At 39.0% G+C, this 20419-nt stretch overlaps 1 protein-coding gene across 1 annotated transcript in view; it reads left to right on the top strand.

The window, feature by feature from the left end:
* ASPH (aspartate beta-hydroxylase) overlaps positions 1–20419 on the top strand; it is a gene marked incomplete at its 5' end in the record, with an annotated part of 181780 nt that overhangs the window by 79286 nt on the left and 82075 nt on the right. Inside the window, one exon of the mRNA XM_023508263.1 lies at positions 19989–20074. Within this exon, the coding sequence (XP_023364031.1) occupies positions 19989–20074 (86 nt within the window). The remainder of the gene's footprint in view (positions 1–19988; positions 20075–20419) is intronic.

Here is a 20419-nt window from a genome sequence, read left to right as displayed (position 1 = left end):
CTGGGGTAAAGCTGCTGCTGTATAAAGCAGCGAAGTCCCCCAAATCTTGTAAATATAATGTTTGATAAATTTGGGGTGACTTGTTTTAGCAGTGACATATAGTTAACCCATCCCCCTCAAGCTCTTGCTTGCTTTTTCACTAGGTTCCCTACCTGTGAAGATAGAAAGTTATCAGTCATCAGGGATTTGGACAGAGTTTATTCTCAAATTTTAGATCTCAGCTCTTCTGCAACTCTTCTGTTTCCAAAATTTCCTCTTTAAATTTCTGTCTGTTCTGCTGCTCTAAATGTTGTCATCTCCCCCTTCAGTAGGGAAGGCCACAGTTTCCCACTGACTGACTGGGGCAATTGGGGAGCACCTGTGTGCAAAAACCCACAAACTCATTCTTCCTATACAATATAGAAAGAGTCTGTTAAAAATAAACTCTTTTCACATTTCTGCCTGTCTTTTGTCATTTTCCAGTGCTTTCAAATAGTCATTTTGATGTTTTAGCAGTATTTCATTGATTTAATGAAATACAAATATTAATATTCTTTGAATACTTGGAAAGCTGAACATCTTAAATTTGTACGCCATTCTGGGTTCCCTGAATGTGATTGCCTATGCATATCTTTGCTCATTTTTCCTTGAACTATTTTTTTCTTATTGATTTTAGTGGTTTCATTTATGTTACTGATCCTAGTTCCGTGTGGTTTCTGTTATTGCAAAAATATTTTACCCATTGTTCCTTTACCTATTAACTTCATATATGATTCCTTATAGCTACATAATGGTTGGAGTAAATTAGTTCATGAATGAATTTATGACAGAAGGCCTTTATCTGGTCTGTTATAGTTCTTTGAGATCAGATGAGATCAGGTATTTTCAGAGTGCTATAGCCATGGACTATTATCATAGTTCTTTGAATAGGCTTTGATATATTTTCCTATTCTAAAATAACAAAATATGTACAAAAGCTTTGGACAGCCTTGATTCAGGTGGCTTTGGCTTGGGAGCTTGGAAAGTATGAAACGTGGCCCTTTCCTTGAAAGATGTATTCATTCATTTTATAGAGCAGCTGTTCTCAACCTATAGGTCATGACCCCTTTGGAGATCAAACAATCCTTTCACAGGGGTTGCCTAAGTACATTTTGCATATCAGATATTTACATTACAATTCATAACAGTAGCAAAAATTACAGTTATGAAGTAGCAACAAAAATAATTTTATGGTTGAGGGTCACCACAACATGAGGAACTGTATTAAAGGGTCACAACATTAGGAAGGTTGAGAACCACTGTTATAGAGATGAGAACTGTAGTACTTGGCTGAAAAGACGTATGTCATTGAGTTGCAGCAATTCAGTCACTAAGGTCCTTTGCATTAATGAGCAAGGGCTGAGACATGTCATCGCTGCCTTGAACAATTTCTGTGTGGTCAATACAGATAGGTCTTCTGTTTCTCAGTTGCCTATTGGAGATTTTTTAGCATCATCTTAAGAAATCGTAAAACACTAGGCATTCCTCATTATGAATACCAATAGCCCACCTTGATGTTGATGATGAACTACAGCTGGTGGTTCATTTCAGGGCCCACTGTGCCTTAGCAGTTGTCCCATATTGTAGAAGAGCAATGTAGCAATAGCACATTTAACCAGCTCAGGGAAAAGCTGTGAAAAAACAATCTGCCTCCCACCCTTGCAGCTGTGAAGAGGTTATGAGATAACTGCTGCTAAAGATTTATTATAGTCATTACATTCAACAGCTACAGTAGTTTTAGTGGTTCCTAAAATATACCAGCAGTTATTGTCTGATTACTTCCACAGATAAGTTAATTATAGGAGATTTCTGACTCTTATACAAGTCTGATTTAGAGAGAAGTTTAATTACAGCAATTTTAGTGATTTAAATAAACTCAGCATATATTACCAGTCTCAGCAAGTGTGGTAGAAGATTTTAGCTGTTTGGAAATACACATTCTTTTTGTTTTTATTTTTCATTTCATGATTTTTAACTGTGATGATAATTTAGGCCATCTGATACTTCAGGACACCTGTTTTCACTAGAGTGAATCTTTGGTTAAACACACCACAGGACAATAATAGCCAATTCTTCCTTATCATTAAAATCTCATTCCAGTGCTTCCCATTGAGTATGGCACATTTTACAAAACTAATTTGTGATGATTGTGACAATATGGGCAGGAAAGTAAAATACATTTCATAAGGGAAAACATCAGGCATTAATGTGTTTTGAAAGTATTGTTAGGATCATAATTTGTTTAATTGATGGGACCTGTGACACTATCGTCAAATCAAGATAATACACTTTATTGTTTATTAACACATTGTTTATTTGTACACTGAGGCAAATTAAAGATTAATATATTATCCACCTATGCCCAAGCCAGCTTAAAATTAATCTTTCAAAAAATATGTCATAAAAAGACAGTGCTGTGGGCAGCTGAATATATTCATTTATTGAAACAAGACTTCAAATTGGACAGTGCGTTAGTTTGAAAGATGCATTCCTGAGAATGATCTCAGTCTGAGCTCTATAGAACTCTCCCTCACGACATTTTCATTCTTCTGTTATTGAACACAGTAGGTTCTACGGGTGTTTACAGCGGTAATTCCTGCCACATTTTTGTGTGTTTTTTACTTTAAAAGCAACTATGCATCGACAATAGGAAGTGTTAGTAATAGTGAAAATAAATCAGATCCTCTCTTTGTTTCAGTTGTGGTGATTTTATTACTTTCTTCCCTGGAGGCCTGTCTACCTCCTTTTCTTAACACTGGAATGTCAGTCACACTTTTACTCTTTGCTAGAATGTTCTTTCTCTTTCTCTTGTCCTCTGGGATACTACAGTCCTCTGTTGTTCCTGCACAGAGTTGGCAGTGACATAGAGCTGGGAGGGGGTTGCTGGGACCTGGCAGCAGACAGACACTCAGGACAGGAGGATTAGGCACTAGTAGCACAGGTGCCATCTGGATTCCAGGTGGGAGGGAACAGGCGCATCCATCTCAGAACATAGAGACTCCCTGCCTCACAGTGGCTAGAACAGATCACAAGTAAAGCAGCCAGCAGGGACATTTGCTGACAGAAAGCGGGATTTCTGTGTGGGTGGGCAGCACTGGGTCTTGCAGTGGCACTGGTGTAGCACAGGTCCCCACCCATCATGTCATTAGAAGCTAGTCCAGAATGATGACAGTGGGGCACTGCTTAGGGTGGAACAGCAGCCTCGCTCGTGGTTTATCAAGTGCCCTTATGCTTTTATTTAACCTTCCACTGTCCTCCTCACCTTCCATCTAGAACAGTGGCTCTCAACCTTCCTAATGCTGTGACCCCTTAATACAGTTCCTCATGTTGTGGTGACCTCACCCATAAAATTATTTTCATTGCTTCTTCATGACTGTAATTTTGCTACTGTTATGAATCATAATGTAAATATCTGATATGCAGGATGTATTTTCATTGTTACAAAGGGATCATGACCCACAGGTTGAGAACCGCTGATCTAGAACATCTGAAGCTAATGTATGGATGATTAACTTCTGCCAAAACCAGCGATGCACCGAGCAAAACTATACTTTGACTATACTTAGGCACCTTTGTATACTGCAGGATCCGCCCCCCTACCCCCACCTGCATGTTGGAATCGTATGGGGGAGCTTTCAGACGATGACCTGGGTTATCTCACTGGCTGTTCTAATCTCACAGCTCTGGAGCATTAATCCTAACAAGCAGTCATGGTTGCAAGCACTAGGCAGGTGCACCATTTACCTGGTCAATCTGGTCTGGGTACCACCAGGCTCATTGTAACTAAAACTTTTCTATTGGGTTCACCTGGTTCAGAGATTATTGTTTGATAACTTTTGAATCCTATTTGAAGGGATTCTTTAGCTTGATAAAATATGATGACAAAAAAAGAATTGTTGAGAAAAGCTGAACTTATAATATGGGGGGGAAACTATTGTAAGTTGATGAAATAGCTTCTAAAAGCTAACTCTATGAGGCACAAATGGTGACTAAGAATGACTCAGCTAACTGTATGACCCACAAATGCTGTGGGCAGACTACTGAGCTTAGTGAGTCAGCTGGCCTGGCCTGAATCTTCATGTCAACCCTTTCCCTCTTTCCTGGCCTGTATCTGTTTCATCTGTAAACTCACCTCACCCTGCTTCCTTCCTTTGCTAAACTTTGCAAGTTGGAATCCAGACTAAGAAAATAATTATAACAAATTCTTGGTTACTACCTATGGGTGCTCAAAGCAGGCATTAAAGAACATGATCCTTATTAATGATGTTTACAAAGGTCTAGTTTTTTGTCAACCATCCCAGTTACTAGTGTGTTGGTGTTGAACGCTGGAAGGAAGGTGAAGCTTTTCCACTGCTGCGGGTGAGCAGTGTGGGATGCACAGTGATCATACCAAGTTCCAGCCTTTGACTGAAAGAGACTGGCTTTGGGCTGAACGTTTCCTCAAATCCTCCACCTGCACTCCTGCTGCCCTTTTTATCCACACTCACTGTGGCAGCAGGAGGTAGAAACTGTCATTTGGGGGGTTTGCTGCTTAACTATTTGAGGTGACTCATTATACTCTCATCAAGTGTGGGTTGCACAGTAGCTGGGGATCTAGGACAAGTCTTTATGGAAGATACATTCCTATGTGGGATGAAATGTTCGGGAGAAAATAAAACCCTGAATAATAAATAGCAAACGCCTCCATCTCACTGGCTCACTTTTTACCTTTTCCTGAGGGGGCTTGGCTGTGCCTTATATCCAGAAGGTGCTGAGCACTCGCTGGGTCATTGCCAGAGACCCATTCCTGAGTTGCTAGACAGAATTGTTTTTTAAAACTCTTATTGTTAAAGCAATAAGAAAACATCACTGAGGTGCCTAAAGCCACCTCTTTTGTGGCTTTCCCCAAATTACTCACTACTTGGTACATAAACTAGTTGAGGTGAATATGTAGCCACTTTTATTGTAAATTCTAAACTCATTGGAAATTATTTTTGTCCAGCTGGTTGTGATAGAAGCAGAGACCACTGACTTTTGCTTCTGGGTTCATTTTTAAGAAGTGAATGGGTATGAGTGAAAGACGTAGGAGAAGGAATTACCTGTGTTCTAACATTTCTTTTATAGGAAATTACATGTGTGCCTGGTGAGGGTGTGACTTCTTTCTCCACATCCTAGGACATCTACCATCCCTTGGCATAGCAACTATGCCATGTGACTTTTAAGAATGAATGTGGGGGTGAGGTATGGTGGCTCATGCCTGTAATCCCACCACTCTGGGTGGCCAAGGTGGGTGGATCACTTGAGCCCAGGATTTTGTGGATGCTTGAGCCTTGATGATGCCATAGCACTCTACCAAGGATGACAGTGTCAAAATAAAAAAAAAAAATGAATGAAAGGAAATTGAATAAAGGGAATAACATAGCTAAGAGGGATGATTCATTAATTTTAAAAAAACTGGGGCTTCTTTTCTGAGCCATGTAGCACTCTGAAAACAAAGCAGGCAACTACAAGGGAAGGAGGTGGAGGTTATGAACAAGGTGCTGAGGGAGCACAGGAGGGAAGAACTCGCAGCTGGCAGCAGGTGGGAGCAACTGAAGTCTCCATGGAGGCATGACACTGGCACTGGTTCTCAAGTAGTGGGCAAGGGTTGTGTCCATACCATAGCCCTGTAAATCCAGATACTGAGTTATTTTCAATGACAGAGATGATATGGAAAAAATAGGCATTTCTACACACAGCAAGTCAATTCTTATTTCAAGAACACTCCTACTAGGGATCGGGGTGATTCTCTCTTGGTAGTAGACTCAATGAGAGTCTTATCTTGAAACTCTTGATGCCACTACGTTACGAGAAAATCGTTTGTTATTCATTTTTTCCCTAATTTCCAAAGACTTGTACCTACACTTTCATTACTGTGTTCCTAAATACCATTGATGGTGCCTTCTGTTTCATGTGATGAATTTAATTAGTGCCCACTTCTAGGACTGTATGTATTATTTATCTGAAGCCTTCAGAGCTAGCTGGTCACGGTTATTAAGATACCAAATTGGTTCAAGTTGTGTGACTCACACTTTAAACTTGGAATAAAGGCAAATAAAATCTATTTTTACCCTATGATGCCTTTAATTGATGCCCTTTACATAAAAGCCAAAGTTTGATTAAGTTATGTTTTAGGTAATAACCTTGATTTTTATGCCTCATTGAAATTTGTCTCCTCTCCCCCAAGGATGACTGATTCTTTGTGCACTTACACCATCATATTAGTGATGTTATTACTAATGTCATTCAGCTAGTCATAGGGTGGAAGTAGCATTAATTGCAAATTATAGCTTCAACATAAAACCCCTGAACTTGGGTGAACGTTTAATTTCTGGGCCTTGTCACTTTGATTCCTACTGGGCCTTGCTTTTTAACTGCGGCCGCAAGCCCCACGCACGTTTCCCTGCAGGATGTCGTTCATGGTCCTTCCAGACAGTCACGGGGCCGAGCAGTATAGGACCCAGCAGGGTATATGTTGTTGTGCCATTAATGGCATAGCTCTGTGCCTTGTGAGGAAGGGGGCCAGAGGCAGATTGTCTTTTACCCCCTGAGAAGTATGATACTTGACAGTGCACTTACTGGAGTATTTCTCTGTGATTATAAAGCACAAGTGAAGAGACCCTTTAGAAAGAAAGAGAAAAGTGAACAATATTTTTAAATTGCTTTTTAGATTAATAGTATCATACACCCTTCTGCCTTGGTACTGGTGTGATGGAAGCACTCAAACAAGATGTTTCCACTTTTGGTCAGTCTGAGTTTGGAGTTGAATCTGTTTTATTTTTAGACTAAAGTATATAGTCGAATAGTTCAGAAGTTGAGGACCTCGTTGACATTATAGGAAATTTGGAGATAGAAGAGTATTATCCTTTGGCAGGTATCAGGCTTTAAAGTAGCCATCATCATGAGTATTTTTATCTTTTATCTGTTTATTATTCTTTCAATCTGGATCTTAAGAAGATATATATTTTTTTCGATGAGCATTTTCCTTTTAGGCAACTAAATTCCTCTTACTAGTGTGAAATCATCTACTTAAAATTAGAAAATCATTGCAGCACAGTAGAAAGGGTGCGGGAGTTTTAGTCCTCTACCAATTCTTATTTGCACTTTCTTTTTATGAGATACAGTCTCACTATGTCGCCCTCAATAGAGTGGTGCAGCTTCACAGCTCGCAGCAACCTCAAATTCTTGGGCTTAAGTGATTCTCTTGCCTCAGCCACCCAAGTAGCTGCGACTACAGGCACCCGCCACAACACCTGGCTATTTTTTGGTTGTAGTTGTCATTGTTGTTTGGCAGGCCCAGGCTGGGTTCGAACCCGCCGGCTCCAGTGTATGTGGCTGGCACCCTAGCCCCTGAGCTACAGGCGCTGAGACTCTTATTTGCACTTTGATCTTGAACATGTCTGTTGACCTTTCTCAACTTTTCTTTATCCTTTTATGTAAAATATGGGGAATGAGTCTATCCATAGTCCTGCACTTTTTATGCAGGTCAGATGACCATTTTGCTTTGTCACTGGTGTTACGCTATACAGATATGAACAAGTATTATCATTGTTTTCCCTCCAGTGAGTATTATTGTAAGATACATGTTGTCACCAAGTAGTCTAAGCCTGTTTATTTGTGTGTATCCCTTTTCTATGAGGCTCCTGATGAATGTGATAAACTTTATCTGTGTGACAACCCAATGTTTGAAGTGCAAACGAAAGGTAGTTAACACTTTAAAGATGTTTCCCTAAAAAGTGTGTATGTGTAGAAAATGAATATCTCTAACCTGAATACAGTATGAGAATACTGGAGAGCTATTTGAGTAATGCTTCTAGTGGCATCTCATTAAAGAGTAAGTTATTCTTTCTTTCTACCTTGGGTGTTAAAGCTTTATTAACACTGAGTTTGAAAAGACCTAACAAAAAAAGATAAATGCTTAAGGGATTTATTATAAAACTCAATAGTGTCATTAATTTTCAGGGATGCTCTAAATTGCTAGAATAAAATAATGTATTCAGCAAGGCAGCAAGTTCTTTCTCCCTCCCATGAGCTTGCTTGACTGTACAATTGGTCTCTCATTCTTTAATTAAACTTGTCCAAAGATAGGATCAGCTAAAGTGTTTACTGTATAAATAGTTTTCATTCCCAGTGTGGAAGTTTAAAACCGTGATAAAAAGAGATTGCCATCTGTTAAAAACCGAAACATGTGGTTTGCTGTTGCTTAAAAATAAACTGTACATTATTCATAAAAAGGATCACAACATATATCACATCTTTGGGGTCGACGATAATCTGTCATGTTTTGGAACGTCACTCCCTTCTCTCTAAGCGCCAGCATGCTCAGTAACACATTATGTTAAAAAACGTGACTACCTAAAATGGCAATGAAATTAATACACGTATTTTTTTAGGTGAAATAGATTTATCTGAATATGAGTTTTTTACAGATAAGAGATTATAATTTTTAAATTTTTCCTTTGATATTTTCAAATTTAATTATCTCTGGGTTTTATTTTCAAATCTGTTTTTTTCTTCTAAAATTTCACCACTTAATTTAGCCAGGAATTTAACCATTCTGTCTCTGCACTGCCAGTGCCCCAACCCTGTGACTTCTCCAGCTTGTTCTCACAACCATAGAGTTTTCCTGCTTCCGCTCTTTGCCCTCTGCTTAGATGTGCCTACTACCAGGGAACCTTCTCTCAATACAGGTTAGGGATGTTCCCTCGTTAAATCAGCACTGAGAACACATTGTCTGTGGGGTCAAGTCTAAATTCGTTGCAATAGTGTTCACAAGAGGGAAGCCCCTAGTCTGGCTTCAAGCCACCTATGCCCCTAACTCTTCCCAGCCCTACACTATGATATTCCGGAATTAGTGTTAACTTCATTTTAGCTATGATAATGAAATTGTGATTGTGTTTTTATATGTTTATTATGATAGCTTTATGGTGGTATAGGTAACATACAATAAACTTCACCTAAAGCATACAATTTCCTAAGTTTTACCATATATGAAACCCCGAGGAATTCCTCCAGAGTGTTCACAAATCTCTGAAGTTGCCCCTTTCTCATCTCTGCCTCCATACTTCCCTGTTTCTTTGGAATAGTCTCCTCTGCCCCTCCCTCAACCTAAATTAGATCTGTGCTTCAAGACTTAGTTTGAATGGCTTCCTCCTCCTTAATTCTTTATTTTTCTAATCAGTAGTAATCCTTTGCTTCCTTGTGTTCCCAAAGCACTTTCTTATTTTGACTGATAATTTCCACCTTTCACTCTAGTCATTAATTTACCCCCCTGCTAATGTGTAAAGTATTTGCGAATATGGATTGTATTTTGTTTATCTTTGTGTCCCCTATGCTAGTTAGCATAATACCTTGTGGGACATTCAATTAGTATGTGTCAAAATGATTTGAAAAATATCGTATAATATTTCTCTAAAGAATCCAATAACCCAATTAATGCAGTGGAAAATTTTTGATTAACAGGTCAGAGCAGGTTGTAATTTTCTAGATTGGGTTTCTTTTCTAAACAATTAATATCTTACAAGATTTTGTAGGAAGTTCTGACTTGTTTGTTTCACACAAAACCATTTGCACTCTTTGGTTCTAGATTTGGTTTCATTTCAGATTAACAAACTCTAAAATTATCAAATCTTAAGACAATAAAGTAAATTTAAATACTGACTATCCAGGGAAAGTATCCAACTACGATATTCAGGAATTATTGTTAGTTTCTTTTTAGATGTGATGGTAGTATTGTGGTTATGTTTTCATATGTTTATTATAACAGCTTTATTGGGGATAGTTGACATGCAATAAGCTTTACCTAAACCATACAATTTGATAAGTGTTGACCTATATGAAGCCATAAAATCCTCACCACAGTCACCATAAAGACCATATCCAATGACCCCAAGTGTCCCCTGTGTTTCTCTGCAGTCTGTCCTGTAGATTTATCCTCTATGGCCCTCCCCAACCCTAGGTGACCACCGATCAGCTGAGAGTACCTACATATTAGTTTATATTTCTCAGAAAGATTATATAAGTAGAATCATATAATATCTACCCTTATTTTTTCTGGCTTCTTTCACTCAAGAATTATTTTGAGATCATCTGTGTTATAGTTTATAGTAAAGAGTTCGTTTCTTTTTATTGATGAATTGTGTCCATTTTATTGATACAGTATAGTTTTCATCTATTTGCCTATTGGTGGGGATTGGGTTGTTTCCACTATGAACATTCATGTGTACACATGCTTTCATTTCCCTTATTTAAAAACCTAGGAGGGGAATGATTGCATCATGCTGGAAGACCCCATTCTGTCTGCACATAGTATGGTATGTGGAGATTTAATTTTTAAAGAAATTCTCAAACTGTTTCCTAAGTATTGCATGTATTAATACAATTTAATTTTACATCCTCACCAGCAATGTGTTGGAGTTCCAGTTCTTCCACATCCTTACCAATACTTGATAAGGTCAATCTTTTCAGTTTTAGCCTTTCTAATTGGTGTGTAGTAGTATCTTATTTTGGCTTGAACTTGCATTTCCTTAATGACAACTGATGTTATGCATCTTTTCATGAAGTTATTTTTTTATTTGTCTCTCCTCAGTGAGGTATCTGTTCATCTTGCCCATTTTTTAAAATGTTCATTTATGTTCTTTTAAAAACTCAAGAATAAATGAACATTGATTTTTGAGTTTTGAGAGTCATGGATACATTCTTTTTAAAAAGGTATTTATCAGAGATAAGATGTGCAAATATTTTCTCCCAGCCTCCAGCTTATTGTTTCATAAGTGGACAGACATACTTGAACTCTAATACATTGCTGGTGAGAATATAGATTAAATTGTATTGCCCACTTGATTGTGTCCCATATGTCACACAGGCTTCATTCCCTTTTCTTTCAAAAGATGTGTTTTCAAGTTTAGAAATTCTTCTGTTCTGTATGTTATTGAAGTTCTTGACTTTATTTTTTAGTTCGTTTATTGAATTCTTCATTTCCAGGATTTTTTTTTCCTTATGGTATATATCTCTTTGTTAAATTTCTCATTCAAATCAAGAATTACTTTCCTGAATTCTTTGTATTGTTTTTCAATGTTCTCTTGTATCTCACTGAGCTATGTATTCTAAACTCTTATTTAGGCATTTCATAGATTTCCTTTTATTGGAATGTATTGCTGGAGAATTATTGTGTTCCTTTTGAGGTGTCATACATCCATGCTTTTTCATTTTCATGTGTCCTTATGTTGATATCTACACATTTGTATAATAGTTGCTTCTTCTAGTCTTATGGATTCTTAGGCTCAGGTTGTTAGTGGAGACTTTGGTGAGGCTTTACTGGGGATGGGCAAGTCAATCCTCGGCCACAGTGGTGGCAGCAGTGGGCTGGGCATGCTGGTCCTTCACCTCTTATACAGTATACATATATGGACACCAGTTGTAGCAGGTGCAGGTGAGCTGGTCCTTGGGGCTCCAGGCAGCTTCCCTGAGTTCTGAGAGTAGCAGCAGTTGGCTAGATGGGTGGGTGAGTGCTCAGACACCCAGGCAGCATGCACAGTGTTGGTGATGGCAGTAGCCATGACCTGAGTGGGCCAGTCCTCGAGCTCCCAAGTTTATGTGAAATAGCTGCCAGTGTTGGTGGTGGCAAGCTGGCTGGCCTGTCTTCAGGCCTCTGAAGGGATGCACTGGCTCTGGTGGCGGCAGATGGTGTTGGTGGATCACTAGGCCACCAGGTGATTTGTGAGGGTGTTGGCAACAGTTGGCAAAGTGAGTCAATCTCTAAGCCCCCAGATGATGTATATGGGCACTGGCGGGGGTATTGTTGGGCCAGGAGAACTTGTCTTCTGGCTTCCCTATGGTGCCCAGGAGTGTAGGCTGCAGTGGGCAGGGCAGGTTGCTCTCCACACTCCCAGATGGCATGTAGAGGCACCAGTGGTAGTGATGACGGGTAGAGTAGGTTTGTCCTCAGAACCCCAGATGGTGTGCATGGTACTTGCAGTGGTGGGAGGGGTAGGTCAATACTCAGGCTTTAAGACAGCTCCCTCAGCCATTAACAGTAGTGATGGTAAGTCGAGTGGGCCTGTCCTTAGCCTCCAGAATGGTGTGCACAGATGCCAGCAGCAGTGGGCAGAACGGGTGAATTCTTGCACCCCTGATGGCTGTGTGAGGCCATTCTTGTTTTTATCTTCTTGTCTATGGCACGTCTATTCTTTCTTTCTGCTTTTGGATTTTTTATTTTATCACTGGTTTGAGAAGTTTGATTCCTGTGTCTGAGACATCACTGCCCTTCATTGCTTGGCAATTTCTTGGAAATCATTGTTTCAAATATGACATGGAAATACTTAGAAATTTGATTTCAACCTTAGTATTTGAAGATATTTATATATCTTTATAGATATTTTATGCTACATCTACTTCATAAAGATAATGGCTTTGTTTTTCAATATGTCAAATAATAGGTTTACATCTGTGTTATGGATACATAATCTCATTTGTCTGTAACAAGAAGGCTGCCATTTAAACATGTGTTAATATCTATTTTCTAACATATCACAAAGAGGTTTTGTGTCATTTTAATTATTTGCTATTGCCCAAGTAACTCAAGTATTTCTCACTCCCCAGAGATCAGGGTCTTTGCACATGGACTATTTGTTGAAAATTTGTGTTTGTTCTGTTTTGACCTCCACTCCTTTATAGCAAGATTAGTAAGTTCTGTCATGGCAGGTTTTCATTTGCATAACCCCAGGAGAAACTCTGCAGATACTCTTGGGATTTCCCTTACTGTGATTATCATATTGCACTTATAGATTTCCACTTGGGTTTGGTGATATCTCAGATGATATCTAAAAGAATATGAATCCCATATAATTTGTGTTTTAAAAGATAAAATAATGAAAGCCAGTCAATACTGATGCTGACAAATACCAGTCAAACTTATATACCCCGTTGTCATCTGAGAAATCAAATGAAAAATAAGATAGTATCAAAAACTACTCTTAAAAACACCTAAATTATTCATTCATAGAACATATACAATAGATTCTCCTTAACCATAAAGGTTTTGTCTCAGGACCCCCAGTGGATGCCTAAAATCACAAATAGCAACAAACTTTATATATGCTATGTTTTTTTCTAGACATGTATACCTATGACAAAATTTATAAATCAGACACAGTAAAAGATTAACAATGATAACTAACAATAAAACAGTATAATTACATACTGTAATAAAGATGATGTGAATGGGGTCTCTCTCAAAATATCTTCCTATATTCCATTCAGTATTTTCAAGACCATGGTTGACTGTGGGTAACTGAAGCCGCCTGGAGGGGAAACCATGGATAAGGGGGGACTATTGTACTAATCTTTAGGTGTATCTGAGATGTTGCAGACCAGAGTCACCGTTAGCTAATTTTTTTTTTTAGTTTTAGGGTTTGGGAATATCTATTTTGTTTCAAGTTTCCTTATAGATCCTAATATATAGCCAGGCTTAGAAATTACTGTTTTATGTAATGTACTGGGAAATCAGTATTTCATGGAAACAAATATTTAAAGGTGACTTTAAGTAACTTTCAAACCACTTAAATAAAATTATTAAAATTGGGTTGATACTTTCTAAAATACTTTTTATGTATCTCTTTCTTCTTAAGATCTCTACTCTGTGCATAATTTAACCTTCCATGGTGATCAGAGACTCTGATGCTCATTTTAATGAACCTCAGTTATTGTATCCCACAGCCATGGTTTGAGGGCATTATTCACTTCTACACAGTGCAACCCACGTTGCTGTGTTTCTTGAGATGGGAGGTGTTTCTGCCTTCACTTCTGGTCTGGCAGCTTGTACCTGCTGCTGAGTGCATAGCTGATTCAGACATCCCACACTCCTTCTTTTTAATTTGTTACCCACAAGAAGTTGAGGGCTAGAGAACCAGAAGACAAAGAGTGTTAGAACTGCATTTAAAGTACATTTTGAAAAAGGTGATTTTGCTCTCATGGAACAGTGCATGCAGCGATGAAATTCATAGTGTCTGGAGTGGTTGTTGGTAAGGCTGGGACTACCATGGCACTGAAGAGGTTTCTGTGATGTATAGAAAACACATCACCTAGTGTCTCTGAAATTTCTAATTTAACATATGGGGTCACATCTGTTAAAGGATTATTACTCTTGAAGGGAAGGGATGTGTCATTTGTTAAAATAACCCTATGGGAGACAGCCAACTACGTTTAATAAACTGGAATACTTGCTGTCTCTACTGAATCCTCTAGCTGAATCTTGGGTTAGTTCGGTAGAGGGGCAGATGAAAACAATTGCCCTTTATAGATAATGTTTACTGTGTTGCCTTAGTGTCTCTCATCTGGAAAATATTTATGTTAAGTATTTGGCTTAAGCTTTGATTATTGACCTGCTGGTACATAGTTGTTATTCTGGAAAGGACAAAAGAAGTTGATTTTCATTTTAAAACTATTCCTTAGCTGTGGGAGGCAGGGAAGGGTGCACCGCCCCTGAAGGCTGGCAGGTATGAGTGTCTCCCAAGGGTTTCCCAAATTCACCTCCTCTCCTAGTAATAGTATATTTAACTATGGAGTAGAAAACATTAGAGAAAGAAGCCCCAGAAGGGGTTATTCTTGGATCAAACACATTAATTTTTCTTTCTCACATAGTGATAATACAAACAAAGGCTCCTGCCAGAAGCACTCCCATGGCCGTCTGCTGATTGGGTTTTTCAACAGCAAATAATGCGTCTCTCTCTCAATATGATGGCAGATTTCAAACCCCAGTGTGAAGCAGAGCAGTAGGGAATGCCTTGCGCAATTCCCACTTTTAAATGAAAGAGAAAATAACTAATGGCTCCTACCCACATCTCCTGCCTGTGCCGTGTAGGAACACTGGTAGATATGGGTTTGCTTTGTCTGTGCCCAGCAGATGAAATTTCATCAAAAATCCTAATATAGGATTCTTGAATTCTTGGATGTTTTCCTCTATTGTTTCCGTCTTTTTAATCATTTGCCTTAATTTATTAATAGATTCACCTCATTGTCAGACAAATTTAGAGAGCAGATTTTTTCCCTTATATTGAGATCTATGAGTGATTTAAAAAAGAAAAGCAAAATTAACTTTCATTTATAGTAAAGGAAGATTAAAATAAGTAGTGGGGTCTGTCTTGGGTTGACTGTTAATTACTGTGAATGACATTGTGATACAGTTGCACTGCGTGACCACCTTGAGGCTGCAGCCTGCATCTCCACCACAGGGAGGCAGGTTCTTCTTCAATATCTTACTTGGGTCTTGCTTTTCCCTCTCTTAAGTCATTTTTTTTTTTTTTTGTCAAATTCTACCTTTGGCTAACTGTAACAAAAAGCAGTCTTACTTACTTTATCCCGTCCTACTTATAGACACCCAACAGACTGTAAGGGAACAAGGGAAGTTGAGTGTGATCCCAGAGCTCTTTCATTCTTCATAGGCTCAGGGAATACAAGCTGGAGGTAGGTATAGTGTGATGAAGTTATCGGTTAATCAATATCTCCGCCAGGGAAATGTTTGACCATAGAGCAAATCTGGTACCTTAAAAAATATTAATTGCTCAGACATTTACTGGTAAGGTAGGTCATACACATTTCCTATTTAATTAAAGAGCAGAATTTTACTGTACCTAAAAATATACCATAGATGAATGTCATGATGAACATCTGTGTGATGTTTTGTGTTCCATGACTTTCCTTTCTGCTAGGAGGAGGGGCTCGGATACTGTCCCCATTTCAAGGATGAAAAAAGAAGAGCTCAACAAGATTAAGCAACTTCTCCATAGAAGTGGCAGAACCAAGGCCCAGTATGCTGCCAGGTTCATACTCAGTGATCTTTCTACCGATCCAAGTGGCCTGTGTAATATCTAAATGCTGAGTCTTTCAAGGAAAATTGCTATAGTTATTTAACTGCCTTTACCCTTAGAGGCAAGTAATATAAAGTTCAACTACCTCTTTTACAAAGTATAATACTTACATTGGTACTTAATTCCATTCTGTCATCATCTCAAAGCCCTTAGGAGCACCCTAGTTTCTTAGCTTTGGGGCCAGATGTCAAAGACATGGGCAAATAGCTAATAGCATAGACGGTGGAGACTGTTGGAAGCAGCCCCCAGGTCCAGTCTCAGCTCCTGCTGTCCAACAGTTTGCACAGCCTGGTTAGTCACCCACACACACAGAATAAATTCTCAATAAATGTCAACTGTTATTATTAGCAAAGGCTGGTAAAAAGAGGGCAGTCCAGATAGAAAGGTAGCTGAAATATTAAATAAGAAAAATAGATCAATGTCATCAAGAACCTAGATAGGTCTAGAATGTGTGCTTTTTTTTTTTTTCTCCTTTGCAGGGAGGAGCCTCTTTCTTAAGTATGGTTGAATTTGAATAATTTTCCAAAAGATTTGGAGAGAGTTTCAAACCAGAATTAATTTTATTTTTAAAAAATATGATGTATTTAATACCCAAATATGTTTAATACTATTATGCTTGCAGATCAGAGGGCTTATAATTTGCATATAGTGAAACTCACATTTTACTGTGTGCATTTCTTTGAGCTTCAATGTATATATAGACAGCTAGATACAGTTTATCCACTGCAACTAACATACAACTTAGCTCCTCTAATTCTTTTGTGCCCCTGGTAGCCACCCTCTTCCCTTACCTCACCCTCTAAAGCTACATAGCTGGTTTCTGTCCCCACAGTTTTTCCAGAATGCTGCATAACTGAAATCAATCACTGAGCCACCTTTTGAAGTGTGACCCTTTTGCTTAACTTGATCCACTTAAAACTTACCCATGCTGTTGTATGTTTGGGTATTACTGTGGGATGAACCCCAGGTTGTTGATTCACTTGTCAGTTGATGGGCATTTAGGTTTTTTCTACTTTGGGGCTATTGTGAACAGCACTGCAGTGAATGTCTGCATACAAGTCTTTGTGTGTGTGTGTGTGTGTGTGTGTGTATATTTATATATATATATATTTTTTTTTTTTTTTCAGTTTTTGGCCAGGGTTGGGTTTGAACCTGCCACCTCTGCCATATGGGGCCGGCGCCCTACTCCTTTGAGCCACAGGTGCCGCCGAGTCTTTGTATATTTTTTCATGATACATGCCTGCATATCTTGGGAGTAGAATTGTTAGGATCTCATACATGGTGTATTTTAAACAATGTTGTAACATGGATAGACTGCATTTCAGAAAGATCCTCAAAGTGATGTGGAACATAGGAACCAGACTGGAGGCAAAGAGACTGGTTAGGAAAGTGGTGCTTTGCAATCTACCTGTGGCAGAAATCACTAGTTTCTTCACTCTTCATTGGAATAGGTATAGGGCATAGTGTAGTATGAAGATTCTGTGACTTTTTCTTAATTCTCCCATGTGCCATAGTATGAAAACTTCTTCTTCCGCGAAGTCAGTGAAAATGAAGTCAACGTTAATTTTTTATACCGTCTGCATGTGCATCATTAGGGCTTTTCTCTTGCCTTCTTTTATCTTCCTCCTTTTCTGTTTTATGTGTTCTTAATATTTTAACCATGGCAATACAGGGGAAGTAAGGCCTCAAAAAACAACTAGTCCCTTTTCTTTCCTTCTTTGTACTTTGGAAAAGGGTAAACTGAAATGGTAGTCATTTAAAAAAAGTATGGAATAGAGAGCTTCCTCCTAAACCATTTTGAAAAATCCAGTTGCAGAAAAATTAATAATCCTTTCCAGGACCTTATAGGTCTTCTTTGCAACATCATTAACATGATTTAAATCAACTGAAAATTAGGATTTTTGAGTTCAAAGAGACCTTAAGAGAACCCGCCTGAGTCAGTTATTTTTAGATGAGAAAACTAAGGCCCAGAGAGCTCACGAGAGTTCCGCAGGATTCCATCACTAGCCAGAATGTACACTCATCACTTCTTCTGCTAGACCACAAGTGGGAAGAGATATATCTGTATTTTTTTTTTAATAATTGGGAAAATTGCCTCAGGCTTTTTATACTTTTAAAAATAAAAAGAGTTATGATAAAATAAGATTTGAATTTTAAAGAGAAGAGCAATATTTAGAAACTATTAAATATGAAGATATATAAAAAGATGGGATAGAGTAATTTCTTGATAATAGGTGCTAGGAAATTTTTAATATTTTTTCTATTTTTGTTCTATTAAAATATTAAGACACCGAAGTACTTAACAGTGTTGCTCATTTAGCAAGCATATTATTTTACTATTAACTACTTTGGATGTCCAAAACCGCCATTATTTTTTCTTGTAACTAAATCTCATGTTCACGTGAGTTTTCTGTCGCAGGAGACGACACACTGAAGCACGCTATCCGGCAGCACGCCTGCCTTGCCTGGAGGTCCCCATGTCATTTTGTTGATAGGCATTTCCAGAAAAGTAAAACGAGCTCCTGGGAGACAAAGTCTGTGCTGAGATGACAAGACACAAACTCCCGCCACCATAAATCCATGTCTCAGTCCAGTGCCAGTGGATTTTCCACACCAGTATATATGGTGACACATAGTGACATCCACTTGGAAAAGCCCTTTGTTCCCTGTGTCCTGTCTCTGCTTCAGACACTTACAGTTTCTAATAAGAGAGGTACTGGAAGCCCAGTTAGAAGAGGAGAGAGAGATAAACAATACCAAAGATCACAGCTGATTTTCGAGTCATAAGTAGTGAAATAAAAGGTGACGGTCATCAGAGTGTTATTGCTGATGAGGTCTAAACCGAGGGATGGAGTGTAGAGAGTCAGGAGTAACAGATTTCTTCCTACTGAACTACAGATTGGATATACCCACCCACTCCCAGTGGCGCAGGCCAGCCCGAGTTGTTCCATGCATGTGCCTCTCCCTGTGGATTTTATCAATTTAGCTCGTTACACATGCTTTTGGGAGGCAGTGAAGAAGTGAGACCCAACTACAGAAGCATGTTTCTTCCCTCCACTCAGCAGATCAATAAATCACGTTGCCTGCCCTGTCGGGAGAGGCAGGAGACAGAGGGGTTTTAGGGAAAAAAGAGCTTTCCCTCTACTCAGAAACTGAGAAGTGTTTCCTTCCTCCCCTGTCTGGAAAGGAGGGAGATTTCAGCGGTCTTATCTATGAAGTTAAATTCCCCACGTTGGGGAGGTAGAGAGAATAAAAGGTAAGGTACATACAGTGCCAGGTTTGGAGACTGGAGCAGCTGAGTGCTGAACAGACAAGAGTGATTCCATTTCATCTTCCTCTCCATGGGCCCATATTTTCCTTCTTTGCCCTTATTTTAATTTCATTCCCTAGCCTGGTTTCTGATTTGGACAACTGGGTGCCTAGAGCACCGTTCCCTGAAATAGAGTAAATACGAGAAAGAATAGATGTACGTGCAATAGCAAATTCTATTTCTAATCTACCAAGTTTGAGGTATCTGTGTCAATAAGCACTTGGATTGATGATTTTTGTAATGAACTAGTTAATGTGTCCTGTGTGTGTGGCGGGGGAGGATGACTCTGACTCTGAAGACTGTAAGGTCCGGGAATTGGCAGAGGGAAGGCACCGTGGAGGAGGGGAAGAGAAAGTGAACAGGTGAGGGATGAGGAGGGAACTTTCTGGACGTATTCAAAGACTGTCTCAAATAATCTTTTAGACTTTTAGTTGACTGTGATAGTTTAGAAATTACAGTGTCATTTTCATTCCAGAAACTCAACTAGTGTCCCTGAGAGTTTCAGGATAGTGGTGACATACATTTGGAAAAGCCCTTTGTTCAAGCCCCACTCGCCCAGTCTTGCAAGGAGACCTTGGAGCTTCACTGTCTTCCGTGGCGGTTCCTCACTTTGTCTCTATCTCGGGGAGAAGGAGGAATGGGGGCCTGTGTGTGGTTCTCCTGTGGTTTTCTGTGGCGGAGCAACACCAAGTTTCTCTCTACTTGTAAATCACTATTCTTATAAGTATCTCTAGGCAAGAAAAATTAAAAACTGAAAACCTCTCTTTTTCTTTCAGTTAAGAAAAAGAAGCCTAAACTTTTAAATAAATTTGATAAGACAATTAAAGCTGAACTTGATGCTGCAGAAAAACTCCGTAAAAGGGTAGGTAGTTATTTTTGTTATACATAAAAATGTCCAACGGTTTTGTTGATGTGTAAACTCAGATATTGCTCTTCATTTGTTAAAACGTAATAAATGTACAAGAAACAACCTTTGAATGGAGTGGATTTCCCCAAGTTCGTCAGCATTCCATGTGGAATGAATCAAAGGGAGAGAATTGGAGCTGCAAGGCCGAGGAGGAGTAGAACTTTCCTCTGGAGGCAGGAGATGGGGGGCAGCACCTCCCTCGTAGTGGTAATTGGGGGGCATCACCTCCCTGGTAGTGGAGATGGGGGGCAGCACCTCCCTCATAGTGGTGATGAGTGGTAGCACCTCCCTGGTAGTGGT

This window comes from Otolemur garnettii, unplaced genomic scaffold (genome assembly GCF_000181295.1).
Source record: "Otolemur garnettii isolate 467f Iridium unplaced genomic scaffold, OtoGar3 scaffold00234, whole genome shotgun sequence".
In the NCBI taxonomy this organism is placed as follows: Eukaryota; Metazoa; Chordata; class Mammalia; order Primates; family Galagidae; genus Otolemur; species Otolemur garnettii.
Note: the sequence above shows the minus strand (reverse complement) of the source record. Positions and strands in the feature narration are given on the sequence as shown.